At 39.2% G+C, this 13,036-nt stretch overlaps 1 protein-coding gene across 4 annotated transcripts in view; it reads right to left on the bottom strand.

Moving 5' to 3' along the window:
• The window catches only part of LOC102220106 (ankyrin repeat domain-containing protein 26-like), a 33,231-nt gene extending 20,864 nt beyond the window's left edge, over positions 1 to 12,367 (bottom strand). Inside the window, exons 1-21 of one of the 4 annotated variants that reach the window (XM_023346881.1) lie at positions 12,288 to 12,367; positions 11,029 to 11,314; positions 10,320 to 10,434; positions 9,758 to 9,931; positions 9,534 to 9,640; positions 9,296 to 9,433; positions 7,654 to 7,805; positions 7,514 to 7,540; positions 7,021 to 7,057; positions 6,872 to 6,938; positions 6,734 to 6,785; positions 6,530 to 6,654; positions 4,118 to 4,274; positions 3,605 to 3,666; positions 3,412 to 3,511; positions 3,032 to 3,136; positions 1,528 to 1,592; positions 1,353 to 1,449; positions 457 to 711; positions 280 to 363; positions 128 to 195 (exon numbers count right to left, since the gene is read on the bottom strand). In XM_023346881.1, the coding sequence (XP_023202649.1) occupies positions 128 to 195; positions 280 to 363; positions 457 to 711; positions 1,353 to 1,449; positions 1,528 to 1,592; positions 3,032 to 3,136; positions 3,412 to 3,511; positions 3,605 to 3,666; positions 4,118 to 4,274; positions 6,530 to 6,654; positions 6,734 to 6,785; positions 6,872 to 6,938; positions 7,021 to 7,057; positions 7,514 to 7,540; positions 7,654 to 7,805; positions 9,296 to 9,433; positions 9,534 to 9,640; positions 9,758 to 9,931; positions 10,320 to 10,434; positions 11,029 to 11,225 (2,184 nt within the window). In that variant the 5' untranslated portion in view covers positions 11,226 to 11,314; positions 12,288 to 12,367. Of the gene's footprint in view, positions 1 to 127; positions 196 to 279; positions 364 to 456; positions 712 to 1,352; positions 1,450 to 1,527; positions 1,593 to 3,031; positions 3,137 to 3,411; positions 3,512 to 3,604; positions 3,667 to 4,117; positions 4,275 to 6,529; positions 6,655 to 6,733; positions 6,786 to 6,871; positions 6,939 to 7,020; positions 7,058 to 7,513; positions 7,541 to 7,653; positions 7,806 to 9,295; positions 9,434 to 9,533; positions 9,641 to 9,757; positions 9,932 to 10,319; positions 10,435 to 11,028; positions 11,315 to 11,552; positions 11,779 to 11,910; positions 11,989 to 12,287 lie in introns of those variants that run through there. The other 3 variants (XM_023346893.1, XM_023346886.1, XM_023346903.1) reach the window with 3 other exon arrangements.
• Between the last annotated feature and the right edge of the window lie 669 nt (positions 12,368 to 13,036).

Raw genomic sequence — 13,036 nt, 5'->3', positions numbered from 1 at the left:
ATTTCACGTTAATATGACTTGCTCATGCATTTTTAGAAAGAGAAAGACGCTTAAGCTGGAGTAGATGTTGCTAAAAAGGAGAATTGAATTTAGGTGGCAGAGACAACTCTGTATCAACATTTCTCACCCTCTCCTCGTGCTCTTCAAAATCCGAACTTTGAGTGTATTCTGTCGCCTGTGACTCGTCAGTAGTACCTGGAGAGAAGATGGAGTCAGTACCCAGAACACTGGGCATGTGCAGGCATAAAGGTAATCTTAAAAAGGACTACTAAATTGTACCAGGTTCATGCGCCAACCGTCGCCGATTGCCAGTTGGAGAATTTTCTCGAGAGCCTCTAGTCTTTTCTATCTCACTATCTGAATCTGGTTGCAGGACAAAGAAACAGATAACAACTCTTGCATGTTGCATATGCAGCAATTGGGATACACATGGCAGAAAAAAAGTCACCAACTTACCTTCTCCGTCGTCTGCTGTCTGAAAACTTATCTTCGTTGTACAAGGTTGGGGCAGCGGAGCAGAGATGGAGGGTGTGCTGGGTAGACTCTTCCCAAAGCTGCTGCTCCTCTTAGGTGTTGAGGTTCTGGGAAGACCACAATCTTCTTTCTGTCCACCACCAGAAGAGGAGGGAATCTTCAACCCAGGCGGGGTTCTTTTACTGATAGTGCTGGCAGAATCCCAGTCTGATCCATCTGCACCACGAACATAAGATACTTTAAGTCAAGGGGAAAAAAAAAGATTAGTTTGTGGAGCCATTGAGAGTATAGTTTATGTCAAGTTAAACATTACATCCCCCTTCTCTTCTACTCTTAAGCTACAGTCTAAAGCAAAATACGCAAATACAGTTTTTAGTGAATACATCTGAACTCAGTCAAACTCCTTTACTGTTACTGACCTGCGTCTTTTGCTTCAAAACGGGTCAGGACAGAAACAAAAATCAATGCAAAAGTCAGTGTCGCATGTAAAGAACACAGGTTTTTTAATCAGTTCACACACGTTTGCTCATCAGCAGTAGTTTTCTTTTATGTTAAAACTTTCGTTGAAGTCAACAATAATTCACACTAAAGCAAAAAGAACTTCAACAATGACGTTTTCTCAGATGAATGCTATAGATTCATGGTAAGGAGAACAAAAACCTGAAACAAATACGAAACAAACACCATCATGCTTTGAAGCAGAGGTTTGTAGAGTGAACTTTGTGCAATCATCTTTCCAAAGTACCTCTCAGATTATAGATTTGATGAGTAATTGTCCCATTCTTATGCTAAAACCATTACATGTTGTAGTTTGTTTGATGGAAATCAGTCAAATAATAGACTAAAAGTCTTTCATTGGACAAAAAACCCCCCCTTACCTTCAAGATCATCTACATCGCCGACACCAAGCTCGTCCATTATGTTGACATTTCCTTTGTGGCTGCTCAAAACACTGAGCGCTTTAGAACTTTCTTTCTATTTAAAATAAAAGACACAGCTCTGTAATTGTAGCATACATCAATTAGGCTCTGTGTCTCAGTCTGTTAAATGTACCTTTTCCTGTACAAGATTGTCTTCCTTTGGAAGCTCCCTGTGATTGTCCTTACTGTCACTTCCAGCTGAAAAAGACGGGATGTGATTTGAATTGACTACTAAGGAGTTCTCCAGGAAGCATCCAGAAAATCCAGATGATGCAGGCAGTTAGGATACCGTTAGAAGCATTCCCATGCAAATGAGCTGGAGGTTAGCATGTTTCTGCATCGCCATGCAAACTGATGTATTTGAATGGAACACAACTTCAGCGATGGTCGAGATTAGTAGAGTTTGAATCACAACATTTCTTTAAAACAAGCCACCTACAACTGTCTGCAGTTACCTCATATTTCGTTTTTTTTGTTTGGTTATTTTTTACCTTAAAAGCCACAAACTTCAGTGTATTTTATTGGGAATTCTGTAGCTGCTTAAGTAGAGGCAGTCGGACGTCTTCTACTTTTTCATAAAAATGTTTCATTTCTCATCCAGTCAGCTTCTTCAGTTCTAAACATGGCTTGAAAGTATGAGGCTAATAAGTTTCAGCACAAACAATCAGATTAGTAGTGGTCACTAATGGGGCCGTCAAGGCAGACAAGTGGTTGAAGACAAGAGTGAAAGTTACTATCTATGTCTGTCTTAAATGAAACAACATTAAACAGAGGAGGTGAGCACAGGTTTCATCTTTCACCTAAAGTGGCGTGGGTTCGTCTCTCTGGGTTATTTTACCGTCATTCACACTTGGAAATGTGTGGCCAAAAGCAAATTCATATGTTGGGATTGTTAGGTGACGTGTCTGGATTCAAACAAATGGAGGGTAGTGTCAGCGACTGCTGGGGTCCCAGTAGTGACCTTAACAGCTTTGTTAGTGTGACCATTTTAATATCCCTGATACTTCAAACCTATGTTTAGGCACTTACGATTACAGTTGCAAATCTTTCAGGGTGTGTCTCTGCCTTATCCTAAGATTGTAATTTTTACCCTTAATCATTTGCAAAATATCTCACTCAGTCATAGTGGCTTACAGTGTCTCTGAACATCCATTTTCAAGTTCTGGATCAGATTCTCAGTTGGTTTTAGGTCTAGATTTTGAACAGGCCTTTCTAACACGTGAACATGCTTTGAAATAAATCCTTCTATTGTAACTCTGGCTTGATGCTCTACTGGAAGGCAACCCTCCTCCCCGGACTCAAGCTTTGTGTTTGTAGGTTTAAAATTGTGCTGTAAAAAATGAAAAACAATACATTTCGTGCTGGTCTGCCATGCAAAATCCCAATAAAATCCAACGAAGGTTGTTCTTGTAATGTAACAAAAGGCAAAAAAGTTCAAAAGTTCCCCAAGTTCTGAACTTTTGTACTTTACGTTTCTTCTGCAAGGCACTCTAAGCTCTGAAAATACTTAGAGTGCCTTGCACTTTATAGCCAGTTGACAGGATCAAGCAGGTACAGTGAATGCTACATGCATCCCCTTATGCGACAATGACGTGATGGTGAGTTTTCTGATTAGCAGGGAGTGAAGACAGGCGTACCCTCTCCCTGGCTGCCTTGTGGCATGCCTACATTCTTGCGAGGTTCTATGTCTGCCATCCTACTCCCTCCTTCCCCTCTTAAAAAAGAAGGAATGTAAAACACGTCTACAAAAAGAAAAGTAACAAACTGTTGGGACGGTTTTGTTCAAAGGGACACACTTTACATTCTGCATTTACAACTTTTAAAGATTCGGACACTAGACAAACAGAAGGATAAATGCCGTTCATTAAAGTGCAAGTTTCTGTAACAATAAATAGGTAAAGTCACACATTTTCTGCTGCATGGAATGTTGCCTGGAATGACTTGGTTGCATCTAGAAGCAAAAAAACCCCCACTGAAACCATCAATAAAGTGAAAAATAATAAAAGTATACATTTACTTTCTTTGAGTGAATCTTCCACAGGAGCTGCTCCCTCTTTATTTGGGCTATGCAGATTTGGCTCTTCCTTATGCGGTACGTTGGAAAGTTCAGAGTTTGACTGAAATTTACAAATAAATTTGAATACTTAAGACCGACAAAAACAAGGACATTCATCTGCTCAGGAGCAGTTTAGCAACATATTTGTTTATACCTCGGAGTCCCATGAACTCTCGTCTCCTTCTCCTTTCTTCAGACCCAGTTCTAACCGGAAGTCTACATAGAAATTTTAATTAATTAGTACAGGGCTTTTTTAAATAATTACATCAAGAACAGTGATTTTAATAGCCGCAAAGCACACAATTGCTGCATTTAATCACATTTCAGATATGATATGTACTGAGGCTCCCATGGATTGAATAGAACGCTGTAACAATTGCAACAATACTGTCAGTTGGCAAAACATGAACACTGAGAATCTATGGTATAAAAAAAAGTCACGACTCTTCTTAAGCAAAAAACAAATATATTCATGATAAGCAGTGGTGGGCAGACTTCAGCAAACATTTAGCGAACTTAGCTTCCTCTAAATTAATTTTTCCTGTTAAATTCTAAATAACTAATTTACTTGGACTTGAAAGTCAATCAAGTTTGACATCCGAGTTGAACGTTTTGGTTACATCGACCGTTAAGAATTCTCCAAGTAGTTCCATGTTAGTATTCATACCTCTTTTTTTATCTTTACCAACTTCTACTTTGGGAACAGTCGGAACTCCATCACGGACGTCCCCACTGTCTTGAGATTTATTTTCAGCATTCGCTGAGTCTTTTTCATCCTGTTCTTTTCTGTCATTGTCTTTTTCATCTTCAGTAAAATTTTGTGCCTAAGGAAAAAAAGATAATGTATTTAAAATCCCATTTCATTGACATTTGAGTTCACAATTATTAAACAAATAGGTACAAACCAATAATTAGGCTTTGCAAACTTAGCCGACTATTGAAGGTCTTGGCAGAAGTAATGTGAATACAAACCATCCTATTAGACACCCAATAACCAAACATCCCTGTTTTACCTGAATACCAGGCTCGTCAGTGCTTTTTAGCTCGTGCCATCTCAGGCTCATGTTCTCAGATCGATCGGGTGAGCTTAGGTCCACATCATCAATGTCAGTCTGTGGTAATGCTTCACCAGAGACCTCTGAAAGTTGGTGTTGTCCACTAGTATCATCATCCTTGATGGGTGAATTGGAAAAGACCATTTCCCCTCTCGGATCTTCGTCATAAGACTCTCTTCTGGCAACACTTGCAGTTTCAGTTTCAAGCGGAGCATACGATGTTAGTCTAGCTTCACCTTCATCAACTGACTTTTCACATAAGCCAGCAGAATCATCTCCAACATCAAGCAGTTTGACTGTAGCGCTGGCAAAGTCATACTGGAGTTTTTGATGCCTGCTTTCAGAATCCTCACTTGACTCAACATCTTTACTCTGATTTTCATCGACGACCAGCGTTTCTTCCTGAGCTTTGGCTTCATCTTGAGCTTCATAATTTCCGTCGATGTAGGAATATGGAATCTCTTCTGTATCGTCTTCAATTTGAATGTTGTCTGTTTTTGCTTTTTCTGCTTCTTCCTTGTCTGACTCATCACTTTCCTCTTCATAATCATCATCCCAACTGCTACTGTTCTCTTCCTCATTTTCGGAATCTGACTTTTCTTCCTTTAGTGAAGCAGATCCTGTTGGCTGGCCATCATCACAGAGTATTGGGCCTTTTGCGTCTTCACACTCAAGTGCTACCGATACCACAGGGGAGGGGTCATTGGATTCTTTCTCAATACTGCCTTGTTCTTTTTCTTGCAAGGAGCGTTTGTGCATTTCTTTCGTCTCATTGTCTGCTTCATTTAAATATAGTGATGTAACTTCAGATTGAGCAACAGTGTCATTTTGGTTATCGACTTCAGATGAATCCCAATCTGATTCCACTGCAGTTGCTACAATTGGTTTGTTTTTGGCCTGAGGAGAACTTGGTAAACCCGGGTCATCAATAACTCGCTCTGGTAAAACACATTGTGTTGAAGAATCCCATGAAGTAGCAGGCTGCCCCTCCTTCTCTTCCAGCTGCATATCTGGAGGTTGGGCATCATTTTCTTGTTGAAGAACCTCAATGTTTGCCTCGCTCTCTTTGGGTATGTCGACATCACTTCCTTCTACTGAAGAGCCCCATGAGGACTTACGTCTACCTTCCTCAACAGGTTCCCTGCTTGACGAAGCGTCGTCTTCCACGTCAGACTTGACATTCTTTCCGACGTCGGCTAACAGCTTCCCCGGACAAGTGATCAAAGTGCTTCCACCAATTCCCTCTGCTTCATTTTCTTCCTCGTTGTCACTGTCATTCCAAACTTTGTCGACACCATTTGTCTCGTCGCTCAAGGAATCCTTATCATCATTTTCCGTCTCTCTGTCTGACTCCACTTCTTTAACTTTACAGGGTGACTGAGCCATTTTGGGTGGGATTGGGACTTCTGTTGATATTTGATTTGAATTAAATGTTTGGTCTGATGACCTCATACATTCCTTAGCAACGCTCTCTTCTTCATCAGACAGCTTCGATTCCACTCTAATGGCAGACACGATGCAATCACCTGCTATGTCTAATGTTGCTGGCATTGCAGAGGTTTTTGCACCGTCAGGACTGTTGACGTCTGCGCTTTCCGTCTCTGCTTTGCTGATCTCATGTTTGACTGTAGCAGGAATCCCAGCATTCAGAGAGGATTTACTGTGGGGAGTGTTTTGAGTATCAGCTCTGATATCAGTTGCAGAGCAGTTCTGTTTGTGATTTTCCTCCTCAGATCCATCTTCTTCTTCTTCATCGCTTTGTTCACTATCATCCTCTTCCTCCTCATCATCTTCGTCTTCTTCCTCCTCCTCCTCATATTCTTCCTCTACTTCTTCTCCACAGTCCTCTCCATCAGAACCTTCCTCCTGCGAATTATTAGCACTTAAATTTTGCTCCGAGTGTTTTCCTTTCCCCCTTTCAGCTGAATTCTCTCCTTGTGTTTTGGCATTTGGGAAAAAAAAAAAAAAGAATGGAAAGCTGTTACAAAAAAGCACACAGTAAAGCTTTACTACTACAGTTTTACCTTTCTGGAGATATGAAGAAGTGATTTGGAAAGGATGGGAACTGTAGAGGAATCTACTGGGACACTAGTTTTTCTTAGTGGCTCTGATTCTGCGTCACTCAGGGAAGTGTCGGGTAGAACAGGAGCTATGGGGCAAGCGGGGATAACAGAATACAGTCACAAACTACTATAATTAGTAACAAATGACTAAAAGATTCTTGGTACCTTCTCCCATTTTAGATGCCAAAATTCGGCTTAGGTTCACTTTAAGTGGTTTCTAAAGTTCAAAAACATTACATGGAAGTTAGACTCAAAAAAATAAATAAATAAGGCTGCTGTGTGTCAAATATAAGCCTCGCCAACCTTTCCCGCAGAGGAGTCATCATCATCTTCTGTTGAGGGCCATTCATCATTAGCACTTTTAGAAGCTCTAAGGAAGGAAGAACGATTACAATCAGGAAAATCAAGTCGCAAAATGGAATTGTTGAATGCAACAAAAGAACTCTGCTTACCGACTGACTGACTCTGACAATGAATTGTCTTCTAAATCTGCAACAAGGGAGAAATACGTTTTTGTTAACGTATTATCTAAAGAAACTTTACCAAGACATTCCTCCGACATGTGGAAGAGATTCAAAGCATTTAAGGCGCCCTATAGAAGTTCGTATACCTTGAAAACTTTTCACATTTTGTCAACTTTAACTATGATTTTAAAATTAAAATAATACACAGACCAACACACAGAACTACATAATAAAAGTAGTGAAATGAAAAAAATGTACTAGATTTTTTCTTGCAAATACAAATGTAAAAAGTTTTGGGGGTTTTTCCAAATACAATCAGCCTCCTTGACACTTTACTTATTGACTCACATCTAGAGACTGAAAGCGAGCCAACATGCTTAGCTCTGTATTTAGTACCATGTGTGAAGGAGCCCGATCTTAATCGGCCGTTACAATGGAAAGCAAACTAATTCTGCTAACAAAGTTCATCTAAGCATAGTACCTCCCCCTGCTTCATTTGTCCCAAGCTCTAGATCCAGTCAAGAGGTTATGCGTGAGGAATAAATAAAATGATCAGTCAGTCATACAGGGAGTCTGTCAAACTTACTTATTCACTATCTAACTAAAATAAATGTGTACCACCTTTATCAGTGGCTGGTCCTCCCAAAGAAAAGCCTGGTTCAGGATCATGGAAGGGAATGCTCGGTGGTCTTTTCTTCTTGTATGGACCTGGCCGTGATACTGAGGCCCTGTGTGTCCTCTTGGTACCATACTCTGTGATTAGGAGGCAACAACTGAAAAAGAAGGGGGAGGGGGAAGAAACTCAAAATGCCACGCTGCTCATACCAAGCATGAAAAAATAGATTACTGTTAGTTTTGGTGTTGCTCAGAGACTATAAAACCACACCCAGTGCTGTGAAAGTGTATCTGTACCCACAGGTTTCTCCTGCTTTTACTTTTTTTTGTTACACTTGGGATAATAACAAGTCCATTTTAAAATGTCATTTATTTTATGAAGGGAAAAGAACATGGAACAAAGTGGAAAAGTAGCTGCACGCTAAACCTAAAAACAGCTTGGGCCACTCTTGGCATAAAAATTATATTTGCAGTAAGTCTTTTACATTGTTGTGGACATTTGGCCCAAAGTCACTTAGTAAAAGTTCCCAATGTGTTTTTTGCTGACTTTCTTTCCTTATGCGTTTTTTATGATTCAGTTCAATGCAAAAAAATTACTTCAATTCATCCCTTTTTATATTTTATATTATCCGGCTTTCTTTACAAAGTTGTTGTAGATGCTGATGGATGTGCGCAGAAAGGTTGCAATCTGTATTACAGCAGTTTTAAAGGATCCTCTGACTAAAGATTAATTGTATTTTTTGTCCAATCATCTCCAGATATTCCAGATCAGTCCCCAAAACAGAACCAGTCTTCTTTAGAAGATGGCTTAGTCTTTTAAGTCCTTGGCTCAAATGCTGCAATCGCATCAGATGTTGCTTGATGTGTTTGTTTGGGGTGTTTTTTATAGCTCTTTTAGCAAATTTCATATTGTCAGAAAGGTCAGTGCTCAGGCCTGAGTGTGGCCTGTGAAACTGAGTCGGTGAATTTTGTTAATCAAAGTTTATTTGCAAAGGTTGTTTTTGTTTTACGATGTTAATAAATGTGACAAAAAACCCACTTTTAATACAGTTTTTTGTGTAAATACCATAAAACTGAAACAGTTAATCGGATTAATTGTGATGAAGCAATTGTTGAATCGTCAACTAATTTATTAATCAATTACTCGTTAAGTGGAGTACACAGACTCAAAGTAAAAGCCATTTGATAAAAAAAAACCCAAACATGTTTAAAGTAGCAATAAAGCTAAAACTCTACTCATTTTATTCAAACATGTATTCATTTTGCATATAAGATGAAGACACCTTTGTCTGTAAATATGTTTAACCCAAAACTCCTCACAGTTTTAGTTTTAGTTTCATTACGTTCAAATTCACCAGAGTAATCCTTTGTTATTGCATATTAGGCAGTCAAATTTTTATTTTATGATACAAAAGGAAGTGAATATTTGTTTATTTTCCTCTTCTGATGCATTTCCAGTACTGTACATTGTAAAGGATTCAGTGATTAAATGAAAAATCTGTACAAAGTGCAAATATTTTCATCACATTAACCAATTAATCGTCAGAATAATCGACAGATTAACAGATAACTAAAAATAATTGTTTGTTGCAGCCTTAAATTACAGAAAGAGCATTTGAATAAGCATTCATTTTTGAGTTGACCTTACCTATGATGGCCATTTTTTTGTGCATAGTCATCAGCTGTCCACCCTTTTTTGTCCTGAAGGGTGATGTCTGGGTCGAACTGCAAGAGAAGCTTTACCATACTGTGTTGACCGCTGCTGGCAGCTAGCATCAAAGGGGACCTGAAAGTGAAATCAGAGTCAGCAGAAGAGCTTTCAACAGTTCGACACGTACTACCGTCGACAATCATGACTGGCGAATGGTTTCTCGTTCCATACTGGCCTTTGTTCGTGGTCAAGACAATTCACATCAGCTGTCTCTTTCAGGAGAAACTCGGCCATTTCAATACGGTCTTCACGGATCGCAACGGTCAATGGGGCGAACCCCTCCTGGATCACAGATCAAACGACATTGACAAAATGGAAGTAGCACTTTGTTTAACTAAAACACTTTTCTGAAAAAAATACTCGTTTTTGACAGAAACCATGAACTCATACGGCAGTCACCTTGTTTTGTGCGTTAATTTCCGCCCCATGCTGCAACAGACGTGTCGCTGTGGGAATGGAGGGGATGTTCGCTGCTAGATGGAGGGCCGTATTGCCGTTGACGTCCGCAAGATTTGGATCGGCGTGATTTTCCAGCATTATGGCCACACAGCGCTCATGCTGGCCCTCTACTGCCTGTTAACCAAACAAAAAAAAATGTAACATACATTAAGAATTGAGGTCTGAAACAATAGCTAGTAATGACACAGTAGGTGGCAAAATGTCATATTCAACTGACAAGGTATAAAAAGCCTCAATAATGAATTGATCTTGTAGTGCAGTAGCGTAATCTCGTATAGAGATACCCAACATTTAATTTGAGTTCATGTTACTGCAGTTAAAGCACCAGAGACACAAAAACTGCCCTAAAAACAATGAAAGAAAGAGTATCAGATTATGCAAAAGATCATTTTACTTTAAGGCTTTTTACGCATATTCAGCAGGGGGTGCAATAAATAAATCCAATTATTCAACACCAAAAACAGGATTGACGGTCTCTCGGAGTGTCATCGTGCAGGATTACCTTCATTAGGGCGGATCTGTTTTGATTGTCACGCAGGTTAAGTTTGGCTTTGCTATCAACGAGGAACTGAACCACTTCATCATGACCGGTAGCACACGCAATATGAAGTGGAGTTCTGTTACAGGGAAGAAGAGTTCAGAATCATGCAAATATCAAACATTTGTACAAACCCTTTTTAGAATCTTTAGAAAGTCATAAAAAGAGACTAATTAATTAATTAATTAACCAGGGATCTGAATCGGATGATTTTATTCCCTTATTCATCAAAACTTAAAAAAAAAAAAAAAAATCAAACTGCTCCTTTTAGTTCAATTAAAACTATGCATTGACGCAAAAATGAAGATAATCTTACTGTTTTTAAATTTTCTGCTGCTCGTATAGCTTAGAAATTAAATGGGAAGTGGGAATTAACTAGAGGCCAGGGAACCTTTGTACCTGATTCATAATTTTTTTTGAAGATCTAAATCAAAAAATGATCTCATATGCTCTGTATTACATTAACAGGTCATCCTAACAGTTGTTTTCCACATAAAAATCTTGGGGTACATGTATAATTTACTTAGTGCTGCAAGCTTTATATAAAAAGCACACTAGACAGGCCGGATGAGGACAGTACAGACTGGCAAAAGGCACAAAGAATTTAGCTTTACTTTAATCTACCAGACATCTCATGCACGGTTATGCTTTACAGGATACTTGTGAGGATTACCTGTTCTCCTTGTCAAGTTGATTGATATCACTCTTCTTAGCCAGCGGCTTCACCTTGGCCAAATCACCCTGGAAGACAGCCTTGTGAATCTTCCCCAGATCCTTGTCTTTCAAGTCGTAGCCATCAGAAAGTGCACTGACATTGTCTGAGGTGCCACAGCTCTTCTTTTTCTTAGTAAAGCTCAATAACTTCTTCATTGCATACGGCAGTTCAACCTCGCTCCGTAACCGTCACTACCTTCCTCTCGTTAGCTGCTGAGGGGTCACCACAGGCGTCTTTCCCATCCCTAAAAATAAGACGCAGAAAAGCCGATTACAAGTGCCGCGAGCCGGTTTTTTTTTTTTTTGGTTTGCCTTGATGATAAAGCTAATGCTGGTTCCCACGCGCGAATTTAAGGCGAAGTAGCTTCTGTGCCTTTATAGCCTGGTAATCGACTCCCATGTAAAGAGGCCACGATGCCCGTTAGGTGTAGTATCTCATTACTGGAAGACGGTGTTGGGTGACAGAAAAAAACAACAACATACCAGCCATGCTAACGACAGGTTTCAGAGGTGCTAACTGCAGTTCATCTCCCGACACGGTGTCCTCTAACAGTCCGTAACGACAACAAATGAGTTTAATAATAATAATAATTAAAAAAAAAAAAAATAAGCAAACGTTAAGATGCCGTTAGTGTTTGTATTCCGAAGCGTTTAAAATGAAAACACGTTAGCTAATGTCAGCGCTGGCCGCAGTTATCGTTATGGCTTCGTGGTTGTTACCATGGCAACATACTGTATAAAAATATTGGTACGAGGCGCTCGTAGCGAACTAGCCAGAGCTAACACACAAAAAGCATTCGAATTCTCATCTAAAGTCAGCTTAAAAATAAACATTATTCACCATTGTCGTTTGTGAAGTCGTACTTAACATCATATTGAGGATTAAATGTTGCGCCTCCCACGTCGTCACTTCACTAATGATGCAAACCGCCACATTTAAAACGAGTTTGCGGTGAGGCGCAGAACAGCAGAGATTTGACTGCGACTGGGGAACTGCAGCACCAGGGAACGGCTTCTTTTTGCTCATTCGGTAGAAAAGTATTCTAAAGAGAATATAAGTTCAAAAACCGAAACACTGCTAACTAAATGCTAACTAGAAGTCGCTAAAAACCGTTTACAATATTATATAATAACACGTATATACGCCTTAAATGCAAAAATGTCCAATAGTTTACGAAGTGTTAATTGTAATAACAACATTAGACCAAAGTTACTAACCTGTTGATTGTCGAATTTCAGTTACTATTATCGAGCTAACGAAAATATGCTCACATAAACGTGCTTCCACTGTTAGTTTCAAGGAACCAATCAGAGATAAGTAGGGGGCGTTACAACTCCGATTAACCAATGGGAGACTTCGATTTAATTTAGAAAGGTTGGTTTACAACCCATTGAAGACTTTGTTGTGTAATAGCAGACGTTTACCACAAGGTGGTGTCATTCTTTCAAAGATTGACTACTTTTGGCATATCAACAAATCACGTTGTTAAGCTCAGCAAATGTATTAACAGCTGACATAAATAAATATTGTTATGTCTTTTATTCTTGCATGAAAAAATATTTAATTGAATTCCATTTGAGAACATTGTTATAGGCTTAAAGTCTTAAAAGACCTGCCCTGTTTTTCTTTTTAGAACAGTCCCTCGTCTAGAATGGCTTAAACTATCAGAGAACTTGTATTTTTCTAAAAACAAAAACAAATAAAATAAAATGAGTCACATTAATCTGGCCTTAGTACACAGTGCAAGAGTGCATGAATTACATCAATATGATGTCATGGCATTAGACATAAAACTAAGCGGTAAAAACCCATTCTCAGCCTTAAAGAAGTAGGCTACAGATTTTTGTTATCACTAAGTTATACCAAACTATGCAACACACACTGAAACACTGAAATCTTTGAGATTCTTTCCAGTAATACTATTTAGATCACACGCCAAAAACCAGCTACCTCTGATGTCACAGAG

This window comes from Xiphophorus maculatus, chromosome 2 (genome assembly GCF_002775205.1).
Source record: "Xiphophorus maculatus strain JP 163 A chromosome 2, X_maculatus-5.0-male, whole genome shotgun sequence".
NCBI classification, from domain to species: domain Eukaryota; kingdom Metazoa; phylum Chordata; class Actinopteri; order Cyprinodontiformes; family Poeciliidae; genus Xiphophorus; species Xiphophorus maculatus.
Note: the sequence above shows the minus strand (reverse complement) of the source record. Positions and strands in the feature narration are given on the sequence as shown.